Genomic DNA, 21,258 nt, shown 5'->3' on the forward strand with positions numbered 1-21,258 from the left:
TGGGATCTTTGCCTTTAGCTCCAAGTCCTGTTCATCATGGGCACGGGCCTGACCAATATAAAAGATTTAAACCACACATGTGCGGCTCATCCCAGCTGGAACATACACGAGAGGCCCAGGATTCATTGAGCCTTCAAGCCGCCAACCACAGAGCTGAAGACGAGGATTAATTATAGTTTAATTATGTTAATTTCAAATCATTTTGAGTCTTTTTACGCAGCACACTTAGGGGATCTTCACAGTGCACCTGTGTGCTGCTACACTCTGGTAGGGACCTACTGTTCTAGGAGAGTGCATGGATGAGTGATGGCCTAGAGTGATGGAACGCTGGCTTAGACTATTAATCCAGAATGTTCTGGGGACCCAGGTTCAAATCCTGCTTCAGATTACCGCTCACAGTATTACGCTTTTTGTTTCTCTTAGGTTACCTTAAATGATAGATAATTATAACTCAGAAAATTAGGTCCATGAAATTTCTACATTATTCAGTTTTGAGATGCTAGGCACCTAGCTTTATTTAAAACCAAAGTAAATATTCTTTTGAATTTGAATTCAAAAAAAAATCTGGAGTTAAGAATCTACTGACGACAATGGATTGTCAGAAAAACCCATCTGGTTCACTAATATCCTTGAGGGGAGGAAATCTGCCATCTTTACCTGGTCTGGCCTACATGTGACTCCAGAGCCACAGCAATGTGGTTGACTCTCAATCTTGAGTGTACTGCCAGCCAGCAACGCCCATGTCCCACGTATGAATTTAAAAAACTGACTTCTAGGATATGTGGGAGAAACTGGCAGCATGACTCGCTATGGAACGTTTGAGATGTGAAGCACACTCTGGGTAAGTATTTGAACAAAATGTAATTCCTGGATATCTTGACTATATAATTTATAGTTATAGCTAGTATAACTCTCCTGTGGCCTATAAATTCCCTTGTACACTCTCCCTTATCCCTCCCCTCCTCAGGGTGAAAATAACACAAAATCAGATTGAACTGATTACAAGAGATTTGATCAACTATTTCCTGAATTTTTTAAATTCATTTGTGGGACATGGGCGTTGCTGGCTGGCCAACATTCATTGCCCGTCCCTAGTTGCCGTTGTTCAGAGGGCAGTTGAGAGTCAACCACATTGCTGGGGCTCTGGAGTCACAAGTAGGCCAGACCAGATAAGGACGGCAGATTTCCTTCCCTAAAGGACATTAGTGAACCAGATGGATGTTTCCAACAATCAACAATGGTTTCATGATCATCAGTAGATTTTTAATTCCAGATTTTTTTTATTGAATCCAAATTCCACCATCTGTCGTGGCAGGATTCGAACCCGGGTCCCCAGAACATGAGTGGAGTTTCTGGATTAATAGTCTAGTGATAACACCACTAGGCCACTGCCTCCCCGCCAATTAAACAAAATATTTGCAATAATCCAGCATTTTGGCATAAAAAATGTTTAGAAAGGAAATACCTTAATATCACCTAGTCTCTCCACTTTCTGCCAATCCCATACTGAAAGGACGTGGTCATTAGAATCATCCACTGCACACAAGGTAGAGCCTCCATTCTGAAAGAGAAATGTAAGGGAAGCACACATACATAATGGAATTCCCAACAGTGCTTAACAGGAAGGATTGTATGCAGTGGATACCTCCTCAGGCGTACCGATTTTGAGAAAGCAATGCAGGTGACTGACCGATCGAAGAAACCTGTTCCAATCGTGTGTAGGGTATTCAAACTAACCGAATCCCAGATTCGAACGTGAGGGGCGGCTTGCTGTGAAAATAAAGCAGAGACAGATTCAGTTCACTTCGTTTTAGTCAGCAATAAATAATTTCAAAACTGGCTCAGCAATCTCTAATGCAAACATGAATAGATTTTCCACACAATTCCTTCCTTGTATCATCGCTGTTTTAATGATCTATTTAAAGCCTCATTATAATGGGCATAGTAAGAAGTCTCATAGCACCAGGTTAAAGTCCAACAGGTTTATCACGAGCTTTCGGAGCACTGTCCCTTCATCAGATGACTGGATGAAGCAGCAGCGCACTGAAAGCTTGTGATATCAGATAAACCTGTCGGACTTTAACCTGGTGTTGTGCCCACCTCAGTCTAACACTGGCATCTCTCCCTGATTAAACTAAGTAGAGATGCTTTGAAGTAAGTGGGAGAATCCATTATTGAAACACCAATCAAAGCAAATGAGATGCATTCTGTGCCAGTCTCTCACTTAACATTATCTGTTAGTCAGATGAATAACAAGTACCACGCACATTTCCCTCCTTGGTTATCCCTGCTACCTGACCAGTTGCTATGGTGATCCTGTCAGGGTGGACTGCAAGGCTAGGAAAAAAGGAAGAAAAGATGTCAGATGTTGCACAAACATATGACTCATATTGTTCCCAACTAGATTCACTAACAGCCATCAGTATGTCAATCTCAACTAAGCCTGGTAATGTTTCAGTCATACATGCAATTTATCCCTAAACAGAGCTGAAATAAACACAACGTGAGAGAAAAGTGCAATTTAAAAATCAGCAACACTACCTCGTCAGAAACTTTCCAGCAAGTCCCTGGCTGGCAGGAGAAACACGGACCACAGAGTTGAAGGACGGGATTTTCCGGCTGCGCTCGCCCCGAAACTGGAAAATCCCACCCAAGGTCAACGGATCTTTCCGTGGTCCGTCCATCTCCCGCTACAATTCCCGTAGTGGGTGGAACTGGAAAATTCATCCAACAGACTCATACAGTGCAGAAAAGGCCCTTCGACCCATCGAAGCTACACTGACAATAACTACCAGTGTTACCTGGGATGGAGTAGTCGAGGTTTAAGGACAGACTAGATAGTCTTTTCTGCTCTAGAGAAAACAACCCAAGACGGCGGCGGGGGGGTGGGGGGGAACGGGGACACATGAATGGGGTGTGTAAGATTATGAGGTGTTTGGACATGGTGAGTAGGCAGCAGCTATTATGAATGGGTATCTGCTGTGTACAATTCCTTTTAAAAAACAGCATGGTGGCACAGTGGTTACCACAGCTGCCTCACAGCACCAGGGATCCAGGTTCAATTCCAGCCTCAGGTCACTGTCTGTGTGGAGTTTGAACTTTCTCCCCATGTCTGCGTGGGTTTTCTCCGGGTGCTCTGATTTCCTCCCACAGTCCAAAGATGTGCGGGGAAGTTGATTGGCCATGCTAATCTGACCCTAGTGTAAGGGGGATTAGCAGGGCAAATGAGGGTTGAGGGAATAGCGCCTGGGTGGGATTGAGGTCAGTACAGGCTCGATAGGCCAAATGGCCTCCTTCTATACTTGTTGGGATTCTATGATTCTCTTTAGTTGAGGTACACTAATCCCATTTTCCTGCACTTGTCCCATAGCCTTATATATTTTGATATTTCAAGTGCTCATCCAAATATTTTTTAAAGGTTATAAGGTTTCCAACTTTCACTACCTTCCCACAGTGCATTCCAGATTCCCGCTTCCCTCTGAGTGAAAAAGCTTTTTCTCAAATGCCCTCTGAATCTCCTGCCCCTTACCCTAAAACTGTCCCCGCACCCCCCCCCCGTGATTGATCCCTCACCAAAGGAATGGCTGTTCCCTGCCTCCTCTGTTCATACCCCTGATAACCTCATACACCTCAGTCATGCCCCCACCTTCCTTCCCTTAACCTTCTCAGCTCTAGAGAAAACAATCCAAGCCTATTCTGTCTCTCTTTATAGTACAAATGCTCCATCCCAGGTAACATCCTGGTGAACCTCCTCTGTACCCCTCTCTAGTTCAATCACATCTTTCCTATAGTGAGATGACCAGAACTGCACACAATACTCCAGCTGTGGCCTCACCAACACTCTGTACAACTCTAACATTACCTCCTTGTTCTTATGCTCTATGCCACTATAGTAGCATCATAGAATCCCTACAGTGCAGAAAGAGGCCAATCAACCCATTGAGCCCGCATTGACAACAATCCCACCCAGGCCCTATACCGTGTATTTACCCCGCTAATCCCCCTGACAGTAACGAACAATTTAGCATGGCCAATCCACCTAACCTGCACATCTTGGGGCTGAGGGAGGAAATTGGAGAAACCCACGTAGACACAGGAGAACATGAAAACTCTGCACAGATAGTGATCTGAGGCAGGAATCGAACCCAGGTAGCTGGTGCTGTGAGACAGTAGTGCTAACTACTTGTGCCACCCTGCTGCCCAGTAAGCAGATGTAAATCAATTGCTCCCAGGCCAGAAAAGATTAATCAGACATACATAACTGATGGGTCGACTGTGAAATGAGTTCAAATGTTCACGGCAACAAGATTGAGCAATGGCGCATTTACCTTCACGTTTTTTAAAAACTCACCACTTGACATCATCATTATGGCCGGTATAGTGTCTCTGAAGTTGTTCCTCCACATTATACAGTACGACCACAGATGCAATGAAATACACAATCTCACCGGTTGGCAAAAGGTACAGGTTACAGCGGCAATCCCGGCCTCGATAGCCATAACTGGGTTACTGGTCAAGGACATGAACTGGAGTAAGAAGTGAAGCTTCACACAGGTCAAGGGGATCTGTAAAGTTAGTATGGTTCTGAGACGCTTTGATAGCATAGTTAAAAGAGGCAATACTGGTATCGGTAAATTGGTTGTGAAAACATTGATAACCAATGCAAGTCTCTGTCATTAATCCAATAAACAAAACAAAAGGTCGGGTCTTTCTTAAAATCATTAATCGGAGAAAAATTGAGACGCAGACGAATTCTGTTTTCTTTGGGCAGGATTTTCCAGTTGTAATAAGTCCTCAGAGGCAGAAGCCCCTTCACCAAAATCCCTCTATTTACAAGTCTGCCAGCAGCATACAGGGTGCTTTCAGTTAACAATCCACACTCAGAGTCCCAGAGGAACTGACACTCTGGGTTAAACACAAAGCAAGAGGCTCTCTGGTCAGCCCATCAATTTGGCCCTTAATCAGGGAGTTCAGGTTCCAACAGGCCCACCTCAATTGCCAGATTAAAGTCATTACACCAGGCCTGCCTGCCACAGGAACTGCCGTGGACGGGATGGAAAACCAGCGAAAGCTCCGTAGACTTCGGGTGGAAATTTCCAGTCCCGCAGTGGACCAGAAAATCCTGCCCTTTGTATTCCCTCCTCCAAACAGTGCAGGGATTAGCTGTACGCTTCTCAGTGGGAGTGCAATATGATTCTAATTAAAGACAGCTAGGAACAGTAGAATAATGCAACTTTGCTAGCACGATCCACTTCAGGTTGCCAGTTGTGATTAACTGTATTCCTGGAGATTTCGTTATGTGACTTGCCCCACATCGTAGCCATTAGTCATCTAACACACCCATTCTTACAATGCACTGCCTTCTCACACCAAATAGAAAACATTTCGTGATTAAAACATTTCTACGCAATAGAAATAAAGTAATAAAATAAAAACAGACAAGCACTTTTCAAACAGGTTCATACAAGATTTGGGTCTGGGATATGGCATTAATTCATGGAATCTTACAGTGCAGAAGGAGGCAATTTCACCCACTGAGTCTGCACCCAATCACAATCCCACCCAGGCCCTATCCCCATAACCCCACGTATTCACCCTTCAAACCCGCTGACATTAAGGGTCTATTTAGCATGGCCAATCCACCTAACCCGCACATCTTTGGACCTTAGGAGGAAACTGGAGCACCCAAAGAAAACCCACACCTACATGGGGAGAACGTGTAAACTCCACACACACAGACCCAAACCAGAAATCGAACAGGGGTCCCTGGCAGCAGGGCTAACCACTGTGCTGCCCAGGGTAAAATCATATCCATCAAAAGACACAAAAACAAAATCTAGCCCTCAGGACATTTTCACAGGGAATGAGAATCTCAAACAGCCAAATTTTATTCAATGATTTTCATAACCAAATCTATTTTTATCACTGCGTGGCTTACTTATGAAAAGGTATTTAACAACTGTACATAGTTAAGGTTAAATAACTCAGCACTGAAGTCTACAAATCGAAGGATACACCCAGTCTAACTTCAGCTTTTTGGCTGGAAGTTCACTTTTATCTTCCAAATTGTAGGTTTCCTTAATAACTTGGGGCATATACATGGTGATTGGACGTCCACGCAGGAACATTTTAATGTATCCTTCCTCTATAAAAAGACAGAGAATATCATTTCTTGAATATTTGGTTATCACAAATTATGTGAGGCACAATAACATCAGATAAACTGGCAGCAAAATTCAGAGAGTGAGACAAAGGGAGAGAAATTGAAGTACAGCCAACACACCAAAATCTGTTTTAAAATCGTAACTGTCTTTATTAGATGAAAGGTTTCATACAATTTCTTACATGCAGTGAGTGTTGTTAATGTCAAAACAATGTAGCAAAATTATCCAAAATGCAACAGTAGGTGACCACATTCCATATGACCAAAATGGTATCAGTGGCTCATGCTATTTAGTCCATATTATATACATCCAACACAAAGCATTCAATGCAGGTAACAGTGTGGAAAAGAAAGAAAGCATGGTAGAGCAGAATATAACAGAAATGTGCATGGCAGACACACAAAAAAAACCAAAATAGATGTATTCCTTCATAGCCCATCAAACATGTCATTCTGTAAAAGGTTATGGAGTTAAAAACAGATCTGGAAGTATTGGCTGGGAGACTTAAGTGGGCTCATCAAACTTGGAGACCTTGACATGGCAGTAGGACTGATGAGTATCTGACTTGGGCTTGTAGGAAATGGTAAGGTCAGAGAGGGTGACTTGCGAGTTCCAAGCTTCCCAACAGGTTTAACTGAGGTCGTTCCAGGGTTCACTAGCAGATTAAAGAGCTCGGCGCTGCTCTCAGGAGAACCAATCAGTTGTGGTGCCTGACTCAGTATTATCTGTACTGAAACTACACGGATGGTCATGGGATCAGAGCAGATGGGAGGACAGAAGGAAAAATGATTACAGATGACTATTGATAACAGTTCAGTTAGATTTTAATGTCTAACAGTATTAATGAAGAATAACAATCTTAGTTCTCACTACTGTAACATATTGTTTTACAATATCTCAACTGATAAGCATCATTATTATAATTTAATGGATAAAGATTTATACTTGTACACCTCAATTGCACACCCTAATTGTACACCCCAACAGATGAGTAAGCGTTAGCAACTTATTCCAGACAGTTTTCTTATCTAGGCAGTTGTTTAACTTAAATTAAAAGTGAAAGCTCACTGTCTCAAAGGTTTTGAGGTCATAATCATGGAATCAATACAATGCAGAGGAGGCCATTCGCTCCATCAAACTTGCAGCGATAATGGTCCCACCCAGGCTCTAGTCCCATAACCCCACATATTTACCTTGCTAATCCCCCTGACAACTAAGGGTCAATTTAACATGGCCAATCCACCTAACCTGCATATCTTTGGACTGTGGGAAGAAACCAGAACACCCGGGGGAAACCCTCACAGACATGGGGAGAACATGCAAACTTCACACAGACAGTGACCCAAGCCGAGAATCGAACCTGGGTCCCTGGCATTGTGAGACAGCAGTGCAAATCACAATGCCGCCCTTGATATAACTTTTCAAAAATAATTTCTCATGTTAACCCTTGAGCAAGTTGAAATGATACTTGTACTGTAAAGATAAGAAACTGAGCAGACAGCACAAGCTTTAAATCTATTGTTGGAAGTTTTTCTGTGGTTGATTTTGACTTTGTGCAATAGTGTGAAGTAGGTGGTAGTAAGTTAGCAATGTACTTCATATTCCTCCTGATTAAATTAGCATTGATTTCAATCACAATCACCTTTCCACTATTACCCAAACTCAGCATTACCCTCCACGTCTACTGTAACACCGGAAGCTCTAATTTAAGCAACACAAATACCCATGATCACCCAAACGAGGCTTGTCTACTGCTCATTACATGGGATTTGCTACTAATGGAAAGACTATGTTCAATTCTGTGGTGTGTCTAATGACAAGGCCACTCCTGACTGAGTGTTACGTCTCTGTACTAAATTTGGACAAACTGCAAAAATGTTGTTTTGAAAGATTAGTACATTTTGACAAACTCTCATGCAGGGTATAATGACTTCAACAAGATGCCTGAGGTTGAGTTCTTAGAGTATGAGCACACTGATTGGGCAGGCAATTCCGAACTCAATGAGGGAGCTCATACTCTTAGAGCCCAACTTCATTGGTCTTACTGAAGTCATTACACAAATATTACAAACTGCATCCTGAAAGGCGGTTTATTCTTCAGGCACTGGCGAACTGATGCAAACTTCTCAAAATGCAAGCAGCACTACACGGCATGTAGCATAGCTCTCTGCACGTCAGTCACATGACTCAACAAGCCAAATTCAAAGACAACACAGGGATCTATGAGTCATTCAAGAGACCTCCTCATTAATTCATAGTTCATCCCATCCCGTCGCCAGATGACAAAATGTCCGGTATGGTTACGGCTCCAAGGAAAGTCTGTTTAATGTGCTCGGAAAGTTTGGCATTGTCATAGAGAATGACATTGAAGAGTGATTCCCAGCTAAGAAAGCATTGCAATTCCGTCAGCATGCTCGCAGAAGGGGCCACGTGTGCATGTGAATGAGACCTGACAGCTAAGAAACAGGTACGTTCAGAGAGCTAGGATATTGCACAAATGAGACCTACCTTTGCAGTGCGTCACACGGCGCTTCCCTTGTGATTACAGAGACAGAGACAGAAGTGCTAGATAAAGACGTGTATGAGGAAAGTCAGGTTCACCTAACACCTGTCCTAAGGACTGCACAGCCATATTCATTTACAGCTTCTAAATAACCTCACATGCGACACAGCAGCTCGACTCCCTCACTTACCTTTGCACGTTTAGTTATTTCTAATAAATCCGTTACATGCAAATTTCATTCATGGTATGTCGGGAAGCAATAGGCTCTCAATCCCTCAGATACTAAACGGATATTGCAACTCGATCAAGATTGGACATGACTTTTTACAAATTCTATATTAATAAATGTGCTTTGACTTGGCCAGCTGATCATCAGCCTGCATATTTGTAACAGACATTTAGAATGCCTCTCTCCTCTGGGAACATAGAACATTATTAAAATTGCTAATAACAGCAGTCACTGGGATTCATTCAAACTTGCTGAAATTCATTCAAATGCTCCAAATTTAAAACTGAGTTAGGGTAAGAAAGCCTTTGAAGCAACGTCAGACATAGTGAGACATTTTTTCAAGAGTATGTGTAGTGATCACAGTGGGGAAAATTTGACACCAACCCCTTAATCTCTCCCACTTTTTTTATTTGTTCATGGGATGTAGGTATTGTTGGCTGAGGCAGCATTTATTGCCCATCTGGAGGGTATTTAAGAGTTAACCACATTGTTGGTGCTCCAGCGTCACATATAAACCAGACCAGGTAAGGATGGCAGATTTCGTTCCCTGAACGGTATTCGTGAACCAGGTGGGTTTTTACAACAATCCACAATGGTTTCATGGTCACCATTAGATATTTAATTCCAGATATTTATTGAATGCAAATTTTACCATGGTGGGATTGGAACCCTGGATCCCCAAGAATTGCCCTGGGTCTCTGGATTAGTCATCCAGTGCCAACACCACTGCCACTCCACGTTCTCTCCTCTTGGGTATTTTCCTCTTGCCCTCTCTATCCAAACCCAACCCAAACTCTCTGCTTTCCCACTCTCCTGCCAACACCCCAAGAATTTCTCTTGAACCTGCACACAGCTACCCACTCTGTCGCTCTTCTCATTCTGCAATCAAGGTGCCCTTGCCATTTCTTTACAAGTAGCCATCCCAAATGCCCAATCCTCCTCTTTGGCCGATCATAGCAAACCTCCGCTCCATTCTGAGTAAAATAGCACTCGCTTCTACCACTGACTTATCAAATCATTGACAAAGAATCACTAGCAATGGCTTTGCTTCTTGTCACTGTACCATTAGCTTTGGAGTGCCTCAAAGACATCATCTTGACATTCCCCTCATTTCATCTACCTGCTGCCTCATGATACCATGATCTGCAGACAAGGGCTCAACATTTACAAGTACGCTGGTGACTGTCCTGAGCTCTAACTGTCTACTAACTCCCTTGACCAAACATGCTGGCTGGGATTTTACCAGCCCACCCACTGCAGGAACCAGAGTGGGCAGGGGTGGAGCACTGGATGGTCCATTGATCTCAGGCAGGAATTTACAGTTTCAGGATGAGCGAAGCTGTAAGATCCCACCCATTGTCTCCATGTTTTTAAATGGCCTGTAGGGTGACATACAGTCTGAGAAATTCTCACACTATATTTACATCCCTTCATGGCCCAGCAACTCCCTATCAATGTAAGCTCCTCCAGTCTCACAATTCCCTCCCTAAACTCACCATCTGCTCAGGCCTCTTGTGCATCCCACCCTTCCTTTACTCCAGGAGTCACAGCCACACCTTCAGGTATCCTGGCCTCAAGTGATGGAATTCTCTCCATAAGCCACCCCCAATTCATCATCTTCCTCACATATCGTTTGGAAGCTTACCTTCTTGATCAGAATTGTGGTTATCTCTCCTAATACCCCTTCCTATGAAGCATCTTTGGACACTTTGCTACATCAGAGGTTTGGCATGGTAGCACAGTGGTTAGCAATGCTGCCTCACAGCATCAGACAGCCGGGTTCAATTCCAGCTTCGGGTGACTGACTACGTGGAGTTTGCATGTTCTCCCTGTGCCTGCGTGGGTTTCCTCCGGGTGCTCCGGTTTCCTCCCACATCCAAAGATGTGCAGGTTTGGTTGATTGGCCAAGATAAATGAACCATTAGGGTGGGATCTTTTGGCTGTGCTCGCTCCAAAACCAGAAAATCCTGCCCTAAGTCAATGGATCTTTACATGGTCCGCACCCCCATTCCACCCCCTCCCGCTATGATTCCCATGGCGGGCGTGATGGGAAAAATCCCCCCCCTATTGTCAGGAGGATGAGCAGGGTCAATGCATGGAGTCACAGGGACAGGGCCTGGGTGAGATTGTTGTCAGTCCAAGTTCAATGGGCCAAATGGCCCCCTTCTGCACTGTAGGGACTCTATTCTATGATTCTATCTGCAAGCTCTGTTGTTGCTGCTGTCTACTCTGTAGGGTGTTGGTAAGAGAACTGCACCATAGTGCCAAGCAGCTGGTAAAGGCACAGGGGAAACAAGTGTTCATATGGAGAATGAAGTTTATTTATCTGTGTGGCTTTTCTTTTTGGGTCAGGTTTATCACCAAGTGCCTCCTACTCTGACCTTTCATGACCTTGGGACATTCTGAAGCCAATTAAGTATTTCTGAAGGGTAGTCCTGAAACAATACTACTTTATATTTATAAAGTTGAAATTAAAGATCGATCTTGACAATACTAACTTATTCTTTAAACAGCAGCTCAGAAATAAATCACACCGTGTTTTGCCCACACTTGCCATTATTAAAGCAGATGGGGTAAAAGTGCCTTACATTGCTGCACCCTCTTCAAGTGCAGTCAAGGGCAGATGCCAGAAAAGTCAAAATAAGTTCAGATGTAGCTCTACATAGGAGCAAAATGGGAACAATGCAATAGCATCCTTATTTCCATCAATCTTGCCTTTCTCCCAATAGCACATAAAAAATTGGCATAAGGTAAAATTTAGTCGTGTAACAGAATTGCAGAATTGCTACAGTGCAGAAGAAGGTCATTTAGCCCATCGTACCTGCACTGGCTCTCCAAATGAGCGTTATGACTTTGTGCCATTCCCCTGCCTTTTCCACATACCCTCCACATTGTTCCTATTCAAATAATAGTCTAATGCCCTCTTGAATGCTTGGATTGAACCTGTCTCCACCACACTTCCAGATTGTGCATTCTAGACCCCCTTATTGTGTGAAAATGTTTGTTTTCACAATACATTTGCTTCTTTTGCAAAAAAAACTGTTCCATCATTACAGAATTTCTATCTGGAACTGCAGGCCCAGAGGAATATCACTCACTTAATTATACTTTGTGCATGAGAAGAATAGCCATTATGGAAGATCTGTGTCGTGAACAGTAAATCAGTCTGAGCTGCCAATGGCCTGATTACACAGATCTTAACAGTCTGTCCAATAACCACCCAGATAGGTGAGAGTCAAGACAGTAATGATCATTTTATTGGCGTACTAATATAATCTGTCCTATCCCTTACTGTCACTATGAGAAATACCATTTAAACATCACTCATTCCATTTTGTTGGACAAAGGAAGGGGGAAGAATAATGGAAGCCAGAACGATCTATATACTTTAGAACTGCACATTCTAATGGCTATAACACGCTGCTGTGTTAGCAGCAGTCAACCTGACTGAGGAAGCTTTGAAAAGATATACAGCTATTGAAAGGGTGGGAGGATAAAACATAGAACTTGAAGCAGGAGTAGGCCATTCGGCCCTTCGAGCCTGTGCCAACATTCATTTTGATTGTGGCTGATCATCGAATTTGATATATCCTGATCATCCATTTCCCTCATATCCATTGATCCCTTTAGCCCCAAGAGCTACACCTAATTCCTTCTTCAAATCAGACAACGTTTTGGCCTCAACTGCTTTCTGTGGTAGTGAATTCCACACATTCACCGCCCTCTCGGTGAAGAAATTTCTCTTCACCTCAGTTCTGAAAGGTTTATCCCTTATCCTCAAACCATGACCCCTAGTTCTAGACTCCCCCACCATCAGGAACATTCTTTCTGAATCTACCCTGTCTAACCCTCTTAGAATTTTATAAGTTTCTCTGAGATCCCCTCTCCCTCTTCTAAACTCCAGTGAATACAATCCTACCCAACTTGGTCTCTCCTCATATGACAGACCTTGCCATCTCAGGGATCAGCCTGATGGACATGCGCTGCACTCCCTTTATAGAATGGGAAGAGAGCAAAAATCTTAGGAATACATCCTCCATTGCTTGGTGGCAACTATCCTTCACAAGTGTATGAAAGGAAAAGGATACAATGGGCATCACATTCAATTCATGACCTGTGTCTCGGCTTCAGTCACTGGGTTCCACATGGCCTTTATCTCAGCAGTGTTATGAATGGTTGATGTGGATGACACACTGGCTGGAATTTTACCAGCACGCCCACCCCGAAATTGGCCTCGGGTGGGCAAGCAAATAAAATTCCGGCAACTGCCTGAAATTCTAGTCAAATTCTGATCCCTAAACCGACTTCCAAAAATAGGCACTGGAGAACTTAGTAAAACAAAAGACAAAAGTTTTCATTTTAAAAAGCAAGAAAATTAAATGAGCAAAGGATGTAAAGCACAAAAAGCAGGAGTGTTACAATTTCAGGACGGTCTAAACGAGTACTTCAGAAAGCTAGTATTGAACAGGAATAATGTTTGTAACTACTCACCTGCATTAAAGAGAGGATCCTTGGGTTTGCTGTGAAAGAAATAATATTGGACTCAATCTTTATATCAGTACCTCTTACACAGAACAGTTACTTTTCTTGTCTAAAAAATGGCAGTTAATTTCTTCTTAAATTGTTGAGCTGATTTCGAAATATCTACAACAACCATCACACTACCGTCTGCAGGTTATCATCCACAGTGCTGTTACCTGGAATCCTCAATCAATTCAGCTACCTGAGCCTCATTGGCCTGACGAACGCAAAATACACTGGTTGAAGCTGGCCATCGACATCGTCAGATTGCTTCAATATCAATCAATGCAGGATTAGGGCAGCACGGTGGCACAGTGGTTAGCACTGCTGTCTCACCGCACCAGGGACCTGGGTTCGATTCCTGGCTTGGGTCACTATCTGGGTGGAGTCTGCACGTTCTCCCCAGCCCTGTGTGATTTTCCTCCCACAATCCAAAAGATGTACTGGTTAGATTCATTGGCCATGCTAAATTCTCCCCCAGTGTTCTCAAACAGGTGCCTGAGTATGGTGACCAGTGGATTTTCACAGTAACATCATTGCAGTGTTAATGTAGAACTACTTTTGACACTAATAAATAAATAGAATCTCCTCAGGATGAGCTCGTAACACCTGACTGACACTTGAACTGAACGAGGGTATCTTTATTTAGTGATCCTACAGATCTAAATCACCACATAGTTATTCTAACTTATTGAAGATTAAAAAAAACTAATGCTCTTAACTGGAATTTTGATAAAATGTATTTGAAATTTGCAACATTTGTCCCTCCCTGGGCCACACCCCATGTTATTTTGATGTTGAAAACTGAAAAGGCTAATAAATCCTCTCAGGCCAACAGGTTTAATTCAGGTCTAAGGAAGGGAACATTAATGGTGCTTTTTCCCCAGGTGATGCTATCTGCTATCTATGGAAAGCTTGAATAACATGTTAACCCTCTTCTCCAAGGCAGAGTACTATTAAACTTGAGTTCAACGTTGCAGGCAGTAAAGAAATCTTGGAAGATGTACATAAGCACTTTAGCTTACCTGTCACTGGTCTTTTTCCCACTGGAACCACTGCTGGTTGAGCCAGTGCGAGTCCTGCTGTTCTTTGACTCTCCAAAGCTCTCGCGACGTGCAGCCGATGACACTCGCTCAGAAGAGTTGCTTCTCTTCACAGCACTAGGGTAAAAAAAAAGGTTCATTCATTCACAAATGTAACGGGTGGGATTTTCCAGACTTGCTCACCTTGAAACCGGGACACCTGGCCGGAGGTTAACAGACCTTCACATGGTCCACACCTCACCCGCTCTGATTCCCATGGTGGGCAGGACGGTAAAATTTGCCTTGGTATCTTTGCTGCAGTTTGTGACTAGTTTTCCAGGTTTTCACTATGATTTTTCAATGACTTTTCTATGACAGCAGGCAGCACGGTGGCACAGTGGTTAGTACGGCTGCCTCACATCGGCGGGGACTCGGATTCAATTCCAGACTTGGGTCACTGTGTAGAGTTTGCACGTTCTCCCCTTGTTTGTGTGGGTTTCCTCCGGATGCTCTGGTTTTTTCCCACAGTCCAAAGATGTGTGGGTTAGGTTGATTGGCCATGCTAAATTGACCCTTAGTGTCAGGGGGATTAACAGGGTGACTATGTGGAGTTATAGGAATAGAACCTGGGTAGGCTTGTGGTTGGTGCAGACTCGATGAGCCGAAGGCCTTCTTCTGCACTGTAGGGATTCTATGATTCTTATCAGGAGTATATCTGAAGAGTCAGAAAAACCTTCTCCAATACAAAGTTGAATTTGTTTGGAAAAATCCTGCTTGATTTTTCAGTGATCGGATCCCTTGTTAAGTTAAACCCCTTGTAATGTTAAACCTATGCTGGTCACACTCTATTAACACAAAACAACGTATGACCGGAATCCTCTGACCACATCCGAGGCTGAGATTCTCCAGCACCGCTGCAGTGAATGAAGCTCTGGTTGAACGCGAAATTCACAGTTTCACGCTGACAGCAGTAGTGGGGCGACAAGATCGGAGAATCCCGGCCTGTGGGATCAGTGTTCACACCGGTGGGATTTTTCCCATCCTGTTGCAGTGAACGGAGATTTGGTTGGGCGTCGAATTCTCCGACCTCGCTGCAGCGGGAATGTGGCATGAACAACAGGTAAGATCACACCCTATGGGTGGAATTTTCCCATCCCGCCCGCCATGGGGATCATAGCGGATGGGAGTGGGGACCATGCAAAGGTTTGTTGACCTCGGGTAGGTTTTCCAGTGTTGGAGTGAGCACGGCTGGAAAATCCCATCCTATGTGTCAACTGGCTGAACCTCGAATGTTCATTTTCTCAGCAAATGTATCAATTTCCTGGAATTCTGATCTTTTTATGTAGCGACATCGGAATTACCCTGGCAGCTGTTGTGGGCTTTTGAACTGAATGTGAACTTTGATTCTAATCGAGCCTCATTTAATCTTGAGAAAATAAATGACTTGTACTGAAACTTCCACTTGTTGCTTGTTATTAAAAAAAGACAATGAGAAAACATAGTCATTCTCAGTTACTAGCTGTCCAGGTGAGAATCAGATGACCTGTGTACTGCCAGCACACCACAGAACCATCTGTACACTGAGAATCTTAGCCTTGTGCAATTTAACACATTGTGGTGATACTTCTGTTCCCATAGAAATTTCTACGACCCATAAATCATTCTTGATTGAATGTGCAATGATTGAGATAAAGTAAAATGAGTGAGGGAATACATGAGTCATGTCATGGGTTATAATATTATCTTCTTGCGTCCGGTTAGCCTGGTTTAATTCCAGCCCAGAGTTACAGGATGAAAAGCAATCCTCGTAAGGGTTCTCTTGGATTTACGTAAATGCGGTAATGCGGTAAAACCTCAACAAGCCGCTTGATGGGCATAATCAGACTAAAAAACTGACACTCAGCCAAAGAAGGGGGCGTTAGGTCAGAAATCAAATGCTTGGTCAAAGAGGCAGGCTAGGAGAAGATTTTTAAAGTGGAGGAAGATGCTGCAGCAAAGGGGTTTGAAGAAGAAATTCCAGAGCTTAGAGCTTCGTTGGTTGTAGGCACATCCATCAGTGGTGGAGCAAAGGTCACGCACCAGGGATCAGAGGTAAAGCAAAGGAGATTCCTGAGGGTTGGAGGCCATGAGTAGATTATAAAGATGGGAAGCCTTGGGTACACGGAGGATTTTGAACGCGACGTTGAAGTTTCTAATTTCAGGTGTTGGTGGAATTTCTTTTAGGACACTCCTGATCAAGCGCAGAACAAAGTACGCTTCGTTACTGAATCACACAAAACTGGCAGCCTCATTCAAACAATTCATTCGAGTTTTAGAATGGGGATTATTAAATGGTGGACCAGCAGAGACAATCTTGTGGTTCTAGCTTTACAATGTGGATTGTGGGGGGTAAAGGAAAGGCACTTAATTTGCATCTGAAACACAGCATCAGGCTGTGTGAATAATTTGATGCTTAGAGGACAAAATGTAAAAAAATGTAGTAATCCACAGGCTTTGGGAACATAAAAATGGTGATAAATAAAGAAAAATGGAAAAATGCGGTCAGGATGTGTTAAAGGTTCCATAAATGAATCAAGTTGCATGGAATTACATAGAATTTACAGCAAAAAACCCCGCAGGTCATTTGACCTAAATAGTCCATGCTGGCATTCATTCTCCACTCAAGCCTCCTTCCATCCTTTCTAATCTAACGCTATCAGCCTTATCTTTTATTCCCTTTGCCCTCATATTCATTGAATCATAGAATCCCGACAATGCAGGGTTAGCACTGCTGCCTTACAGTGCCAGGGACCCAGGTTCAATTCTAGCCTCGAGTGACTGCCTGACTGAAGTTTACATATTTTCCCTGTGTCTGTGTGAGTTTCCTCTGGGTGCATAGTCAAAAGATGTGTGGATTAGGTGGATTGGCCATGCCCTTGGTCTCCCAAGATTTATAGGTTGGAGGGATTAGCGGGGTAAATATGTGGGGTTATGGAGGTAGGGCCTCGGTAAAATGCTCTATCAGAGAGTTGGTGCCGACCCGATGGCCCAAATGGCCTCCTCCTGCACTGTAGGATTCTATGAAAATAAATATTGTAAATAAGAAAAGTGAAGGCAATAAACTTGTTTGGACCTCTCTATGGGACAGACAGAAGTTGCAATGTTTAGTTGTGGTAATATTGTGCAATATTCATTTCAATTCCTTATTGAATAACATTTACAAGTGAACAGCAAGGCAACACGACACTGATTACAACCTGGCAAGAAGTCTTTACACTTTATTTAACCACTTAGAGCAGAGCATATTCATCATTATATCCTGCGCCACTTAATCCATGCCCCCCCAAAAATTCCTAAAAAATCTGTGCAAACAACAAAGCACACGTTTTCTTTAAAAGAAAACACTGAAGGGAAACGGGATAATGTCCTTCAGGAGGCAAATTATTGTCAGTCACTTGTAGGAAGAACATTTTACCCTGCCACAGAGTCAAATCAAGCTGGATATTTTATTAACTTAATGACTATAAAATGAGCTTTGAAGGTAATCATACAGCTAACATTCTCAAAATCATTTACCTAAGAACCTGAGAGATGTCTAATGAACATGCAATGATAAAAGGTCATTCAAGGTAATTTCTATCCAATCAGCTGCCATGTATGATAGAGTCACTGACTGCATCACTAATTATAGCTACTTATGGACATCCATATAACATAAGAGCCTGTGGGGAACTCATTTCTCCTGAGATTTGTTCTGATTAGAAAGACCTTGTAGGCTGTAGTTCCCTCATGGATTCTTCACTGAGCAATGGTTGTACTCCTGATTTGGGAGTAATGTTAGAGTGGGTGAGTGAAGGGAAGTAGGGTATTTTGGGCCATCAGTTTACAGATTGCGACTAAAGAAAATTCTGTGGCTAACGATGGCCGTGGTGCTGCCCATTCTTGAGTTGCTAGAAAATCTATCACTTTGAGCAATTTGCTAGTTACACATCGCAGGATAGATGGTGGAATGCAACAGGGGACAAAAAGGGGACAAATGTTTCATTGGAAACCCAGAATTGAATTCAGTGACACTTCCAACAGTTCTTGTCCCAGTCCATCACGCAAACCAGCCTCCCAGCTATTGACTCTGTCTACACTTTCAGCTGCCTTGGAAAAGCAGCCAGCATAATTAAGGACCTCACGCACTCAAGACCTTCTCTCTTCCACCTTCTTCAGATACAAAAGTCTGAGATCACCCATCAACCGACTGAAGAACAGCTTCTTCCTTGCTGCCATCAAACTTTTGAGTGGACCTACCTCGCACGAAGTTGATCTTTCTCTACACCCTAGTTATGACAGTAACACTACATTATTCTGCACCCTCATCATTGTATCATGAAGGATGTACTAAAGCTTCCAGGAATGGCATTATTCAAACAACTGGAGAAAGAACGGAACTGGAATCAGTAGCAGATATAATTCCAGTTGGAAGAATTGACTGCTCATGTGCAAAAATAAAGCAAGTCCCAGTTTTCTACAAAGAACAATTGTCTTTTGAACAGAGACCTCTCCGACTGTTGGTGTGCTGAGTCCGTACCGAAAGCATACTTCATTTCTGCTTCTGGGAAGTGCCTCGTGCTAATCTTCATAGCAGAGGGAGAAAACATTACTTCTCCTTTAACAGTGTGGAATGCTTTTGGAAAAAGCGCAGCCTTAACTAAGACTTATATTCTGATTGAGTGCAAATATCGATTTGTCTTTGTCATTGAAAAGCCTAAAGAGAGGAAATAAAACTCAAAAAAATGAGGTCCAACTTTACCAGAGAACTCCAATCAAAAATAACTACAGCCACCAAGAAACCAGGATTTGGATTATCATTGTGGCATGGTAGCACAGTGGTTAGCACGTTATCCCCGTGTCTCCACATGCTCTGGTTTGCTCCCACATTCTGAAGGATATGCTGGTTAGGTGCATTGACCCAAACAGGCGCCAGATTGCGGCAACTAGGGAATTTCACATTAACTTCATTGCAGTGTTAATGTCAGCCTTACTTGTAATTTATAAATAAACTTAAAACTTTAACAATCAGAACCCATAACAGGATACTGTGTGATGTGCTAAACCTTAAACTTCAGATTCAGGTGGGTAAATGCCCTTCTCCAGTGGAGCGTTCTGTGAATATGGGGAGATGCTATTTGAGAGCATTGCTTGATTGGGGCCACTTTCTCCCCTCCAGTTCTGAAGTTTCAGCAAAAAACTGAAAATTAACATTGATAACATGGGAAACATCAATGATTCCCTGTAAAGGTCAGTTTAAAACTTCCTCAGCCCAGCCCATCATGCATACAGCCTCCCATCCGTTAATTCTGTTTACACTTTCCGCTGTGTCGGAAAAACAGCCAGCATAATTAAGGACCACACATACCCCAGACATTCTCTCTTCCACCTTCTTTCATTGGGAAAAAGATATAAAAGTCTGAGGTCACATACCAACCATCTCAAGAACAGCTTCTTCTCTGCTGTCATCAGACTTTTGAATGGACCTACCTCACACTAAGTCGATCTTTCTCTACACCTTAGCTACGACTGTAACACTACATTCTACACTTTCTCCTTCTCTACGTATGGCGTGCTTTGTCCGTATAGCATGCAAGAAACAATATTTTTCACTGTATGTTAATACGTGTGACAATGATAAGCCAAATCAAAATCAAAATTTTGCTTATTCTAGCTGCAAACTTATTTGCCACACTTTACAGGAATCCTCTTTGGGTCCAGATAAGCTTATCACAAAATGTGGAGAAAGAGATAAGTGTATTAGCCCAGCGGACTGATCTATTCTACTTTCTATTTCGACTGAGTTCAAGGTAACCTCACCTTTTAGCAGGTTTATTCAGTTCAGACATGCTAGCCAGACACCTTTGCTTTCTACATCCACAAATGAGATGCAATATGGAAGAGATGAAAAATGAATGGCATGCAGAAGACAAAAGGGAAGAAAATCTGTTGAAAACATACAGAGTGTAGGTGAAAACAATCAGTTGCTGAAAGGTAAAAGGTGATAATTCAATTCATCAGCCTGGCAAAAGTGAAATCCAAGCGTTCTCAGTGATACAGAATCATAGAATCCCTGCAGTGCAGAAAGAGGCCATTTGGCCCATCGAGACTGTCCAGGCCCTATCCACATTACCCCACATTTTTACTCTGTTAGTTCCCCTGACACTCTGGGGCAATTGAACATGGCCAATCAACCTAACCCACACATCTTTGGACTATATTACAAACCATTGAGTTTTTTTTTAAACTCCAACTGGGTTAAATGCTGGACTGTTAATAAATGTGCCACCTCTGTTAACATGCTATCTCTTCATAACTAGGTGGTGCACATTGATTGCCAGGAGATTTATTTTTGATTTGCCCAGGGCTTCTGTGTGAAAATCATAGAATCCATACAAAAGGAGGCCATTCGGCCCATCAAGTCTGTACCGACCACAATCCCACACAGGGCCTATTCCTGTAACCCCACACGTTTACACTACTAATCCCCTCGACACTTAGCATAGCCAATTCACCTAACCCATACAGCTTTGAACTGTGGGAGGAAACTGGAGCACCCGGAAGAAACCCCGTAGACATAGGGAGAACGTGCAAACTCAACACAGTGTCCCGAGGCTGGAACTGAACCCAGGTCCCTGGCACTGTGGGGCAGCAGTGCTATCCACTGTGCCACCATGCGACAGGGAGTTTGAATCATGGAGTTGAATCTTATCAGCTGTGGCTAGGGAGGCACGATGGAGGTAGGTGGGGGTGGAAGGCGGGTGGGGGGTAGAGCATGTGGGATAGATGCATGTCAGGCCA

General features: G+C 43.2%; 1 protein-coding gene across 8 annotated transcripts in view; it reads right to left on the minus strand.

Annotated features, from left to right (window-relative positions):
* The window catches only part of eml1 (EMAP like 1), a 203,686-nt gene that overhangs the window by 32,730 nt on the left and 149,698 nt on the right, over window positions 1-21,258 (minus strand). For 4 of the 8 annotated variants that reach the window (XM_080202531.1, XM_080202528.1, XM_080202526.1 and 1 more), the window contains 8 exons: window positions 20,278-20,328; window positions 14,443-14,577; window positions 13,388-13,416; window positions 6,016-6,145; window positions 4,352-4,501; window positions 2,268-2,337; window positions 1,660-1,770; window positions 1,466-1,561 (listed from right to left, as the gene is read on the minus strand). In XM_080202531.1, the coding sequence (XP_080058657.1) occupies window positions 1,466-1,561; window positions 1,660-1,770; window positions 2,268-2,337; window positions 4,352-4,501; window positions 6,016-6,145; window positions 13,388-13,416; window positions 14,443-14,577; window positions 20,278-20,328 (772 nt within the window). The remainder of the gene's footprint in view (window positions 1-1,465; window positions 1,562-1,659; window positions 1,771-2,267; window positions 2,338-4,351; window positions 4,502-6,015; window positions 6,146-13,387; window positions 13,417-14,442; window positions 14,578-20,277; window positions 20,329-21,258) is intronic. The other 4 variants (XM_080202532.1, XM_080202527.1, XM_080202533.1 and 1 more) reach the window with 1 other exon arrangement.

Source organism: Carcharhinus amblyrhynchos, chromosome 14 (genome assembly GCF_965287045.1).
Source record: "Carcharhinus amblyrhynchos chromosome 14, sCarAmb.v2.hapA, whole genome shotgun sequence".
Classification (NCBI taxonomy): domain Eukaryota; kingdom Metazoa; phylum Chordata; class Chondrichthyes; order Carcharhiniformes; family Carcharhinidae; genus Carcharhinus; species Carcharhinus amblyrhynchos.